We start from the raw sequence: 13,706 nt of genomic DNA on the forward strand, positions 1-13,706 counted from the left end.
GTCTGCAGGTGTTAATGATATGACAACAGTAGAGATGGTTGTTATACTGATGAGTTATGTTGCTTTATTGACTGCATTGGTGGAATGAACGAAACACCAGGAGAAAGAAGTTAGAGTATTTATCAATACTCTTATCAGTTCTTTTTCATTACTAAAGAATTGAAGCAGCAGAATGAGGATACCAATAAGAAATAATATTAATTGACACACAAAACAGTCACACTCAGACAAAATGCAAAAATTACACCTGTGTAATTAATGCCAAATTTTATTTTTAGACTTGTCACAAACTGGCACAGAAATTTTGATAAAACAGGAGACACACAAACGTTAAATGTAAACCAGGAAACAAAGCTAAGCTAGCTAGCTAAATAGAATATTTGTATCTGCGATGTTAAATTATATAAACACAGAAGCACAAACACTTGATTTTGCGTCACAAAGTGAAGCCTGTTTTTTATCCAGCTCCTTTTTCTTCTCCTCCCCTTTGCGCTGACAACCATAACGTTTTTTTTTGTGAGGATATTAAACTACTGCAGATACTTCCGCAGTACAACGTTCATCTTATAACCAGTGCAAAGAGAGCACACAGGTAGGTTTTCTCTTTAAATTTACATTAGTTTTGATCAACTTAAGTTTATGTTTTTGATGTTTTGGGACAAAGATTGAGTCAACTAAGAAATAAAAAATGTCCTTTTTATTTGTATTTCACTGTTACATGTTTTTTGTGATGAAGTTAGATCAGCACTCTGCATCCTCAGTGTCAGGTGTGCTTGTTAAAGTTTTTGGTATTGTTTTCTGCATTGAGTAATGTTCAGCTATATCATAATGAATATCAACCACAATCCTAAATTTCAGTCAAGGCAACAAGGTTTCAAGTTGAAATATAAAAAAATACGTTAAACTGTTAAACGGCATCTTGAAAAGGGATACACAAAAGTTCTTACTCTTAATTTCCATCATGTAAAGAGACAGAAATACAGAAAAAAAATGTCTGATTAAATGATGTTCCAACATACAAAACTTACTTTTGCAATTCAAATACTATGGAGTAACTGTTGTAGGTAAATAGAATATTTGCATTGATTAACACAACAGTTGAGATGTTAACTGATAGAAATACGTTAACTCACACGCTTGGTGTTGCTTCAGTGTTGAAACCGTGTGACGTACACAACAGTATATCAGCAACAAGTTTTATAGATTTTTTTTACAAGAATACTAAACTATTGTGGATACTTCTGCAGTACAAGGTACAACGCACTCTTCAACCTCAGCGTCAGGTGTGCTCGTTACTGTTTTTGATATTGTTTTTTTATGCAGAAAATGTTCAGCTATATCATAATGAATACGGAGCACAATCCTAAAATTTAGTCAAGACAACAAAGTTTCAAGTGGAAATTTTAAATATATTTGAAAAACTTAACACAAAAGCTCTTACTCTTAATTTCAGTCATGTAAGAGAGGCAAACATACAGAAAATAATATACTAATACATTAAATAGAGTGCCAAGGTACCACCTTTCTGTAGTGAGGTTGAAAGTACCTACCAAGGAAAAAGTCTGAGGCTACTGGGAAAAAGCAGAAAGATATGTATCCATAGCTAAGGTGTTCAATAGAATACTGGCGGCCTTTTTTCTTGGTCTGCGCCATTTTGCTGATATGATATGATTGTTGTTGTTTTAAGATGTTATCCAGTTGATTAAATAGTCACACCTGCAGCAGTCAAATAAAATAACCAGGTAAGAGGTCCACACGGGTTTTGGAGTTACAGTGACATTCCAATATTTATTTAAAAAATGTACTGTGTGCCCTAAAAAATAATAATCGCAAAACAGTAAACAGGTAAAACAGACTTATAGTGAATGGATTTGAACTGTAATTTTCTCATCCTCCCACAGTCAGGCTGTAGCCACTAGCCAGCCGTACAGACGACTATGGTTAGAATTTTATCTTTATCTTATCTACAAACAATTTATTTGTCCCATTTTGCAGATATCACAGAGATACAACAGACTGCATTAATGTCATCCTTTCACTTTTTATTCCTTGTTGGAATAAAACGCACACATTAGACTTTATGATTCAACTGATAAAGATTTAGAACATCTGTTAATATTTAATTTTTGTTGCAGATGTTTCATTCTTGAGGTCAGTGCCGTTGCTTGGTTATCAGATTGCCTTAAAGAACATTTCAGATTAAAGGTTAATACAGGGAGTTGAAACTGTTTGTCGATCAACAGACGTTAAAAACCTCCAGCTCTGAGTTATATGTTTGTTCCTCTTCTGGTTGTTTCACTGGTTGAAGCCGCTGATTAATTTTACCTTCATTCATCAGCTTGATTCAGATTATTTTCAGCATCTAAAGGTAATGTAACCAATAGTTTTCATCATGTTTCTGTCTGCAGGTGTTAATGATCTGATAACAGTAGAGATGGTTGTTATACTGATGAGTTATGTTGCTTTATTGACTGCATTGGTGGAATGAACGAAACACCAGGAGAAAGAAGTTAGAGTATTTATCAATACTCTTATCAGTTCTTTTTCATTACTAAAGAATTGAAGCAGCAGAATGAGGATACCAATAAGAAATAATATTAATCGACACACAAAACATTCACAATCAGACAAAATGCAAAAATCAAACCTGTGTAATTAATGCCAAATTTTATTTTTAGACTTGTCACAAACTGTCGCAGAAATTTTGATAAAACGGAGCACAATCCTAAAATTTAGTCAAGACAACAAAGTTTCAAGTGGAAATTTTAAATATATTTGAAAAACTTAACACAAAAGCTCTTACTCTTAATTTCAGTCATGTAAGAGAGGCAAACATACAGAAAATAATATACTAATACATTAAATAGAGTGCCAAGGTACCACCTTTCTGTAGTGAGGTTGAAAGTAAGAGTGAGGATATACCACGTAATCATACCTTTTCCATCTTTTCAAACTTATAAAAAACTGTTTATTCTGCTCTGTTCTGCAATTTTTTGTGTACAAACACTTGACTTTTTTGTCATTAACCCTCTCAAGCTCATTAGCTTTCATCTCTATCTATAATCTCTCTTTTACTTCCTTGTACACAAGCACATGTATACGCATGTTTTCTGTGCTTGTTTGTGTTCTTGGGTCATCATTTATATGTGTGTGTGTGTGTGTGTGTGTGTGTGTTTATACTTTATTACTCACATCGTGGGGACACTAGTCTGTACAGTCACATTGTGGGGACTCACCTCCCATTTAGGGTGGAGACTTGGTTTAAAATTAAGGATAGGTCACTGGTGGAAAGTAAATAAGTATATTTACAATTATTTCCATGTGATGTTACTTTATACTTCCACTTCACTACATTTCAGAGGGAAATATTGTACTTTCTACTCCACTACATTTATTTGACAGCTTTAGTTACTTCTCAGATGAAGATTTGACACAATGGATAATATAACAAGCTTTTAAAATACAACACATTGTTAAAGATGAAACCAGTGGTTTCCAACCTTTTTGGCTTTTGACGTCTTACAAAAAGCAGTGTGTAGTCAGGGTCACATTTCACATGTCTATGAGTTGTTAACAGCTCCACCAAATAGTGATTTTTCCCTCTAAACTTCTCACATGCTTTCATTTCAATAAATGTTCAAATGATCCAATATTTCACTGAAATCATAGATTAGGGAAAAAGTCTAAAAGCTGTGTATCAGAACTTAGTTTTTTTTTCCTTTTTTTTGCCTAATTAATTAATTTATCATCTCATGACCCTTCAGATTTATCTGGTGACCCTTTGGAGGGGCCCGACCCCTAGGTTGGGAACCGCTGGACTAAACTAGCTAACTGTATATAAAGTAGTGTAAACTAGCTCCACCTCCAGCGGCTACAACAGTAACATTCTGCCCTAACACTGATGCTTCAGTATTAATTGTTTCGTACAGCTGCAGGTGGACCCATATGCAAAAAGTAAACACAGATAAGGAAACAGGAATAAGGTAAACAGACATTTATTGCTGAGCACAGTGAAGACAGGCTGCAGGTTCGGGGAAGCTTGAGCAGGTAGCTGAGAGCCAGGAACTGAGCTGGGGCAGGGGCAGTTAGGGGCTGAGGAAGCGGTCCCAACAGGGATCTGAAGAAGCTGAGTAGTGCAGGGTTCCAGGGCTGAGCAGACGAGTGGCAGGGAACAGGGTCCGGAGTCAGAGCAGGCAGGACTACAAAGGAAACGGCGAAGAACAACAAAAACAGAAGAACAAAAGGCTGAATAGCAAAACTGGGAATAAGTTGGCTAGAAACATAGTAAGTAGCAGGGTCTACAATCTGGCAGGGTGGAGTATTTGTAGAAACTTGATTACAGAGACCAGGTGCAGCTGGTGTGCTTCTGCTCTGACTCCGGTACACCTGCAGACAATCACACACATACAGGGAGGGAGAGGGAGACAGACTCTCAGGGAGTGGCAGCTGAACTGGAGGTAGAGGGTGTGGCAGATGATGTCCCGGGGGCAGATGTAACATTAATAATCTAATGATGCCATATATAATAATATATCAGTCAGAGGGACCAAACCACTACTTTTACTGCAATACTTAAACTATAGTTTGCTGCCAATACTTATGTACTTTTACTTAAGTAGGATTTTTCATGCAGGACTTTTACTTGTAATGGAGTATTTTTACAACGGTACATTGGTACTTTTACTTTAGTAAAGGATCTGAATACTTCTTCCACCACTGAGTAAGGTTAGGGTTACATTAAGGTGCGGTTCCAGGAAATTAATGTAAGTCAATTTAATGTCTTCTGAAGTGATGGAAACATGAATGTTCGTGTTACAGGTAGAGGATGTTGTGTGTGCTGGTTCCTCTCCTCCTGTTTGTCGTTACTGAGACTTCCGCCTCGCTGTCCCTATCAGGTAAGAGGAACAATCAGATGCAAACTCATACCTTTCCTCACACCATCTGTCTTGTACGTATTATAATTAAGGAATACTTCACCCAAATGCAACAGTAGACTCCTCATATATTTTAAAACCTTCTACTTAATAATTTGTCCGTAGGGAATGAGTCAGCCTCTTCCTGCCCACCTCGATGGCACCTGTTTGGGCAGCGATGCTTCGCTTTCTACCCCGTGTGGAGCTCCTGGAGCAATGCTAATGTAAACAAAATAAAACACATAATATACAAATCATAATACATGAGATTTAAATATTTCGTGGTTTCCTTATGGTTTAATGTGCGTTTGTCTTTGTCAGTCTATGTGCTCTCAGACAGGTGGTAACCTCGTATCGCTCCGCACACCAGAGGAGAGGCAGTTTGTGAGTCAGCTAGCAAATACAAACACTTCTGTCTGGCTGGGTGGATACCAGATACCACAGGTAAAGTGTTTTATCGCTGTTATACTTGCATTTAGTGGCAGTTAAAGGTACCTCTGATTTTGTTTGAAAATCTAAAAAAGCTTGTTGTCCTTGTGTAACTTTCTGAAGATGGTTGCGTGGAAGTACACTGAGAGCCACTTGAAACCAAATCCCTTGAGTGCATACCACATACTTGTCCAATAAAGCTGATTCTGATTCTGAATACTTTAACCAGGGTGGAGCTCTGCCTAAAAAAACATTGCTCTAATGTAACAAGTATCTCTTTTTGTCTCTGTTAATCTCTCTGAAGAATGACTCTTGGTTTTGGAGTGACAACTCCACCTTCAGGATCAGCAGCTGGGTCAATCAAAGGCAGAAGGAGACCAGAGTCGGTGGAGCTTGCATGGAAATGACACCAAAAAGTAAAAAAAAAAAAATTATTGTAGTTTATAGATGAAAAATTATAGATCTATTACAAGGCAACTTTTTTTACGAAATGTCAAGATGTATGTGAATAATTAAGAAGAATTTATCATGATTTGTTTTTTGTGTTGTATAATACTTGTGATACAGCTAGCAGCTCTGTTAGGCACAGTGATACCTTGAGCTAAATGCAAATTTTAACATGATAATATACTCACAGTTACAGTATAGTGTTTACTATGTTCACCAGTTTACTTTAGCGTGTTGTCATGTTAACATTCACTAATTAGCACTGAACGCAAAGTACAGCTGAGGCTGATGGGAATATCATCAGTTTTGTTGGTATTTCATCATAAACCAACATATTGGGCAACTTTAAATTTAGACCAGATAATGGTGCTAGAGCTAAAGTTATTACAGTTAATTGTGAGGGGGGACGTCAATGTGTGGACCAAACTTCAGGGCAATATATCTAATAGTTGTTCAGACCTTTCAGTCTGTGCTGATGGCGCTAAAGGAAAAGTCAGGGGGTCACCAAAGTCAAAAAGGATTCATTCTCTGTGCACCATGAATGTCTGTACAAAATTTAATGGCAATCCATCCAATGTTAATATATCTCAGTTTGGACCAAAAAACTGACATTGTCATGCTATCATGGCTACAAATACATGCTTGATCTTGTATTGTGTTTCTTAAGAATGTCTAAAAATGGACCTGAAACAAAATCCCTTGTAAAAATAATGGAATAACATAGAGACATAAAGTTTGGTGTAAACAAATGAACATTTGTGTTTGTTTGTGTTCAGGTGGAGAACTGCATAGCGCCACCTGTGGAGAACTCAGATTCTACATCTGCTCCAAAGCCAGGTAACCACCAATCCCAGTAGATGTAATGGTGGTGGTAAAATGTTTGTAGTGTGTTTCTTCAGAATTCAAAAATTGTGGTAGTTTTCAAATAAACCAAAAAAATACTTCATTAGATGTTGTGGATACATCACAGCATTTTCATTAATTGAACATTAAACAAACAAGAAGTTAGGTAAGCTAGCTAGGCTACACAAGCGTTAATCTTATTGATACAAATCATTTTAAAGGAAATAGTTCAACATTTTGGAAAATATACTTATTCACTTTCTTTCCAGGAGTTACATGAGAAGATCAATACTACTTACATTTTTGTATGCTAAATATTAAGCTAGAGCCTGCAGGTGATTAGCTTAGCTTAGCACAAAGACTGGGAGCAGGGGAAAACGAGGAGGCAATCAAGGTACTTAAAGTAGCGAAATTAAGCAATGTTTTTATACAAAGAACATTGCAGACTGAAATACAGGAACTAAACGTTGGAAATATTTCAAACAGCACATTAAGCTACTTTGTGGTCCTCTTGACTCAAACAAGAAGTGCTGGCTAATGATAGCACTATAATGTGACCTGAAAACACTTAATTAGCATAAATTAGGTTAATTTTTCAGTGTCAGGGTTTGAAAACCCCACAAACAAACAAAGAAATGTAAAAACAATGAATTGTGATTTTATGGGGAGTAACACACAAGGACTATTTCTTGTCCAAGTGTAGTGACTTCTGGGGATTTATATCTATCAGCCATTAATCTATGAGATCAGAGAAGTTTCTTGGGCATTAAAAACTATGTATGCGTGCGTATTTCAACACAATAAAAATCACTGGGTTGAAATTTTACACAGTTTTGGGTCACTATAGCACCAGCACAATACTGGATTAATGTTACCCAGAAAGCCACTCAAGACAAGAGGTTGTTTTGACCCAGTTTTTGGTGTTATTTTTCATTTTACTGTTGGAAAAACTAAAGCTTTATAATATACTCTTCTCTTTTTAAACTTACATGTCACAGTTTGTTATTGATTGTTAATACCTGGTGAAACCTTTGAATGTCATATGCACATTGTTTTGTACAACAAACAATACATTTTTTAGCTAAAGCGTGTTGTGTGACACTGGGTCAAAATAACAGATGTCTACAGGGTAACCCAATGTTGTATTGGTGCTATGGAGTTATCTGTGGTGAAGGTCAGTGAATTGAAGCAGTAGATGCTTGGGGCCTGGGAGGTTTGAGGTAACAAAATCTTTACTTCCCCTGCAGCTTTATGTGATATCCTATGTGTCGATGATGTATTAAATCCCAGCATGTATTGTGATCGACCACATGTGTTACCTACCTTTTTTGTCTGAACTTAAGGCTCACGTCTCCCTCTTGTATTATGTGCAGATTGACATGTTCTTGAATTACACTGTCATTTTACATTAGCCTAAACACTGTCATCTCCTCTGTCCTTCTCCACCTCCAGTTCTGCTGTTTTCCCCAGCAGCAGTAAACCAGTTGAGCCAGGTGAGCATTAATGTATCATGCATAACTGGATTAACCATTTTTCTAATTTTAGAGAGTTACATGGTGGGACTATTTCTTGGTCGGTGGTCAAATAATATTTAATTAAATACTTTTACTAGTACAATTTCAAGGTACTTGTACTTGAGGGTTTCCATTGTATGCTACTTGATACTTCCACTTCACTACATTTCAAAGGGAAATATTTTGTACTCCACTACATTTATTTGATAGCTTTAGTTACTGTTCAGATTGATGTTTTACATTTAAAAACACATAGTAATCTTCTGAAATACAACAGATTGTTAAAGATTGAACCAGTGCTTACACAAAGCAGTGAAGCGGCTCTTCTGTCATGTTTCAGGCTGTGTGAGTTGTATGCAATTCCACTAAAGAGACATTTTCCCTCTAAACTTCTCATATCAATTCATTCAAAAAGCCATTTGAGGCCCAAAGAGGATAAAGTCCAATATTTAAAAAAAAAAAAAAACAAAACATTAGTCTAAAAATTATTTTTTTAATTATTTCTTTCTTCCCTCCCGTTAATCATCTCACGACTCCTCATATTTATCTGGTGACCGCTTGGAGGGGCCCGACCCCTAGGTTGGGAACCACGGGACTAAATTATCTGACTGTATATAAAGTACATAAAAATGCCGCTTACACAGTGATGGTGACTAGTACTTTTACATTTATACTTAAAGTATATACTTTATATATTTTACTGTATATAAAGTAGTTCAAATTAGCTTTCACTGTTTTATTTCAGTAATATAAGATCAGTGTATGTTTCTCTCTCTCAGGCATTGTCCCCGGTGTGAGTTTGTTTGATGTTGTGTGGGGTCACAGCCACTTGTTGGCGGAGGAGATTCTCCGTTCTTCTTCATTCCTTAAAGAGGTGTGGTCCGGTCAGCTGACGGAGCGCTGCTACACCAGCTTCACCCAGCAGGAGGCGGTTTATCTGCACCGAGTCAGCCACACACTGGAGGTCAGATGTCATCCATTTTGGCTTTTCTCTGTCTGAAATATCTCAACAACCATCAGATGCAGTGCCACAAAATGTTGTGCAGACACTCATGTTCCTCAGTGGATGAATTCTAATGACTTTGGTGATTCTTTGACTTTCCCTCTAGCGCCAGCGTCAGGTCAAAATTTCAATTTGTCCACGTATCCTGTGAAATATCACATCTTATTAATGGACTGACACAAGATTTTTTACAGATATTCATGGTTAGCAGACATATTATCTTAATGACTTTGGTGATCCCTGACCTTTCCTCTAGCGCCACCATGAGGTTTTATTTTTGATTTTGAGTGAAATTTTTCTATAACTATTCGATGGATTGTCAAGTACCTGCAAACAGTGGTGGAAGAAATATTTAGATCCTTTACTTGAGTAAAAGTACCAATAAAGCAATGTAAAAATACTCCATTACATGTAAAAGTCCTGCATGAAAAATCCTATTACAGTAAAAGTACATAAGTATTATGAGCTTGATGTAGTTAAAGTATTGCAGTAAAAGTACATAAGTATTATGAGCTTGATGTAGTTCAAGTATTGCAGTAAAAGTACATAAGTATTATGAGCTTGATGTAGTTCAAGTATTGCAGTAAAAGTAGTGGTTTGGTCCCTCTGACTGATATATTATTATATATGAGATTATTAATAGTGAAGCATCAGTGTTAGAGCAGCATGTTACTGTTGTAGCTGCTGGAGGTGGAGCTAGTTTCAACTACTTTATATACAGTTAGCTAGTTTAGTCCACTGGTTCCCAACCTAGGGGCTGGGGCCCCTCCAAAGGGTCAGCAGATAAATCTGAGGGGTCGTGAGATGATTAATGGGAGAGGAAAGAAGAAAAAACAAAGTTCTGATACACAAATCTGTTTTCAGTTTTTGGACTTTTTCTCTAATCTTTGATTTTTGCTGAAATATTGGATCATTTGAACATTTATTGAAATGAAAGCATGTGAGAAGTTTAGAGGGAAAAATCACTATTTGGTGGAGCTGTTAACAACTCATAGACATGTGAAATGTGACCCCGACTACACACTGCTTTTTGTAAGACGTCAAAAGCCAAAAAGGTTGAAAACCACTGGTTTCATCTTTAACAATGTGTTGTATTTTAAAAGCTTGTTATATTATCCATTGTGTCAAATCTTCATCTGAGAAGTAACTAAAGCTGTCAAATAAATGTAGTGGAGTAGAAAGTACAATATTTCCCTCTGAAATGTAGTGAAGTGGAAGTATAAAGTAGCAACACATGGAAATACTAAAGTAAAGTACAAGTACCTCAAAAATTTACTTAAGTATAGTACTTAAGTTAATGTACTTAGTTACTTTCCACCGAGTGGCCAGTAGTAAGTGTTAGCATGCTAAACTAAGACTTGTAGCACTTCTTTTTCATAATCTTTCAGACACTTCTTTGTGTTTTCTTACAGTAACAAAATGCATTTTTCCTGCCACATACTTAAATTGTGCATATTAGCTTTTACCCGATACAGAAAATATCACTGATATCACAATATCACTGTTCTTTTTTCTTTCTATTTTTATATTTATATCTTAAGAATTATAATGATAGTGACTAAGATGGTAAGTATTGAACGTGTACGTGTCTGTTCAGTAATATGGTCAAGAGGCCTGATAGTGATCCAGATCATCAGATCAGTGCATCACAAGCAAAAATCCTAAATATCTGATATTGTATAAAGCTGTAGGCAGAGAGAACAAACCAAGCTCTGGTTTGAGTGACGAGACGTTTGCTCTGTGCTGCAAATGTGATTTTGTTCCCCTATCTGAGGTGAATTGGTGTGATTGGTGGTGATGTAAGTGTCCTGTTTCTTCCTGCAGGCCCTGATTAGTACTAGCCTCCAGGGAGCAGATGACATGAGATCACTGCTGCTGGACGCACTTAAACGCTACAGAAGCAGAAACCAGGTGAGACTGGATGCATCTTCACAGAGCATTTTTGACCACTAAGAGTCAGAATAACAGCCTGGTCAGATTAAATTGACCCACTGATCAGAAGAAATCAGAAGAAATTTAATGTCAAAGAGGAGAGTTGGATCAAATCTTCATTGTCTCCTCCTCCAGAGTGCCATTGTCTCACCTCTCCCAAAGTGGCTCAAATACTCCCTCCAGTCTTTCCACTCTGTGGTTTTGGAGGAGCCGGTCTATTGGCTGGTGGCTCTGTCGGCCCGGGCCTGCCTCCATAAGTTCCTGGTGGAGGAGCTGCTCCTCTCTGAGCCCATACTGGTTTCTGGGCCTGAGGCCAACAGCTTCTACCAGCAGTGGAGGAGAGACAGTATGAAGGACGTCGACTGGATGAACAGGTAAATGTTATAACAGTTCTGTAACGCATTTAACACATGTTTGTTCCACGTAGGTATACTTTAATTAGCAGGTTTTATTCCATAATTAGATAGAAGGAGACTGATTGATTTATTGAAAGGGGCATTCCCATTTATTATACACATGAAGGTCAGTTCACTCATTGGTTCATATTACTCCACCTGCTTCCTGGGAGTACCTGTGCCCAATTCTCCAAGTCACTATGGGCATTTTCAAACCTAAAGTTTGTTTTGTACGGTCCGAATTAGCGGATGAGTTGGTAACTCACCTGGTTTAGTCTCTTTTCACATAGAAAAAAGATTAAAGTGAACCAAAATGCATCACTAAAAGCCAGGTGAGTTCACGTGAATGAGAGGGTGGTCCTTAATAAACTCCTATCTGCCAAATATCAAGAAGGCAATGTACTTTTTTTAGCAGCCCAGGTTGGACCTCAACTGCTGCTAGCAGCTCTTGATTTAGCACACCTGGCTATGGAAGCCATTTAGCTTGAACTTAGTTGGGTCAGAGGTTGGATCACGTTCCCACCACAAACGAATCGCTCCAGAATTCTTATGTGACTGGACCAAGACCACTTCATCTAAAGGGTCTCTGAGCAATTGTTTTGGAAAAAAAGGACAGATTTAAAAATTTTCAAGTGTGTCTTAAACCAACAGTCAGTGAATCCTTTTTTTCTTGCTGTAATCATTCGTCCTGTTCATACTGACCATTAGAAGATCCCTTCATAATGCACTTACAATGGAAGTGATGGGGGACAAAATCCACAGTCCTCCTTCTGTGCAAAAATTTATTTAAAAGTTTATCTGAAGTTAATATGAAGCTTCAATGTCCAAATGAGTCAAATCAAGTAGATATCTTTCAACGTTGCCAAAGTTCCTCTTTTTGTTACTATACTTCCACCTGCAGCTCAACAGAGAAACACTGTCAGAGGAAACACAAAGAGGGAATTTGATGCTAAAAATGTGTCAGATATCCACTTGATATGACTAACTCAGACTGCTGAAGCCTCATATAAGCTTCACATCAACTTTTAAATGACTGTGTGGACACACTGTGGATTTTGGCCTCCATCACTTACATTGAAAGTACATTTGAAGGATCTGCTGCGTTAATTTTGACTCTGTCTTTTTTTAAATCTGCCTCCCACAAGTGTGTGACATGTTTAAGCTCAGGAGCCAAACTTTTTCCAAATTCATGAAAGGTATTTTGGGAGGAATATCTCTGAAAACTTTTTTTTTTTTTTGAAGAACAAAAGATTGTGATCGAGTAAAACAGGATAAGAGAAACAGTGTTTTTTTCTGTTTTTTACTTGTTTGTGACAGGTACAGAAAGGTTTTAGAGAAACACCAGGATCACATGGACGAGTATCAAGCCATCAACATCTTCAGAGAGCACATGATGAACCAGAAGAGTCTCTACCGGGCTGTGTAAGAACAAATCAATATTTACAGCTATTGATCTATCTGTCTGTGGGGGGTCAATGTGGGTCTGAATGTGTGTGTTTCTCCTGCAGAGGCTGTGATTAGAGGATGATGAATGTTGATGAGGTAAAGGTGAGTCATGCATAAAAAATGCAAAAAAATATCCATCTTAACAAGTAATTTAGTGTCATTTTCTTAGTTATTTTTTAAAATTCAGCTGTTAATAATCTCAAACTCTATTTTTGTATTTTCAGTATTTTTCCAAATGAAAGCAATAGGCTTTTGAAACGAGACTGAAACAGACCTCTCCATCAGGATCAAGGAAATAACCTCATATATCTTCTACAAGGTTTTCTTGTAGTCACAAAACCTCATGCGAGAAATGTTGAATTTAAGGTTCACTATACTTTCAATGCATTGTTTGCATTGAAACAAAATACCTGTTTGTATTATTTCTAATAGGGGTGTCACAATATACTGGTATTGACAATAATGGTGATATTTGAAATATTCATATCATGTTAATAATACACATCTGATAATACCATGTGAATAATCCAGCACCTCTTAAATAATTTCCGTTTCTTTCATTTCTCACTTTCCCCCCGGGGGAAAAATTGGACAAGCTGCCCACAATTAACTGGTCTTAAATCTGAAATATGTCGTGTAAGTGTAATTGTTTTTTTTGTAATTTGTGTAGTGAAAATCTGATATTGTGACAGCCCTAATATCCAATAATGCCAGTCTATTACTACTTACTGTATATATATAATATGTTGTCATATACATCAACAATAAAGGGAAATAAAAGTTA

General features: G+C 36.9%; 1 protein-coding gene across 1 annotated transcript; it reads left to right on the forward strand.

Annotated features, from left to right (window-relative positions):
* The first annotated feature begins 305 nt into the window (after positions 1 to 305).
* On the forward strand, positions 306 to 13,706 carry LOC121889660. The gene is made up of 13 exons (XM_042401812.1): positions 306 to 592; positions 4,819 to 4,895; positions 5,040 to 5,137; positions 5,235 to 5,357; positions 5,647 to 5,758; positions 6,566 to 6,626; positions 8,085 to 8,125; positions 8,926 to 9,110; positions 10,974 to 11,060; positions 11,217 to 11,455; positions 12,794 to 12,898; positions 12,985 to 13,024; positions 13,147 to 13,706. The coding sequence occupies exons 2-12, from the start codon at positions 4,826 to 4,828 to the stop codon at positions 12,995 to 12,997; spliced, it is 1,134 nt and encodes a 377-aa protein (XP_042257746.1). The 5' UTR covers positions 306 to 592; positions 4,819 to 4,825; the 3' UTR covers positions 12,998 to 13,024; positions 13,147 to 13,706.

Source organism: Thunnus maccoyii, chromosome 22, assembly GCF_910596095.1.
Source record: "Thunnus maccoyii chromosome 22, fThuMac1.1, whole genome shotgun sequence".
NCBI classification, from domain to species: Eukaryota; Metazoa; Chordata; class Actinopteri; order Scombriformes; family Scombridae; genus Thunnus; species Thunnus maccoyii.

Bases quoted from the DNA above. Each gene is read 5' to 3' on its own strand.
- LOC121889660 (XM_042401812.1), top strand. From the start codon at position 4,826: ATGTTGTGTGTGCTGGTTCCTCTCCTCCTGTTTGTCGTTACTGAGACT. The intron at 6,627-8,084 runs GTAACCACCAAT...CTCCACCTCCAG, and splicing joins TACATCTGCTCCAAAGCCAG to TTCTGCTGTTTTCCCCAGCA. The intron at 11,456-12,793 runs GTAAATGTTATA...TGTTTGTGACAG, and splicing joins GACGTCGACTGGATGAACAG to GTACAGAAAGGTTTTAGAGA.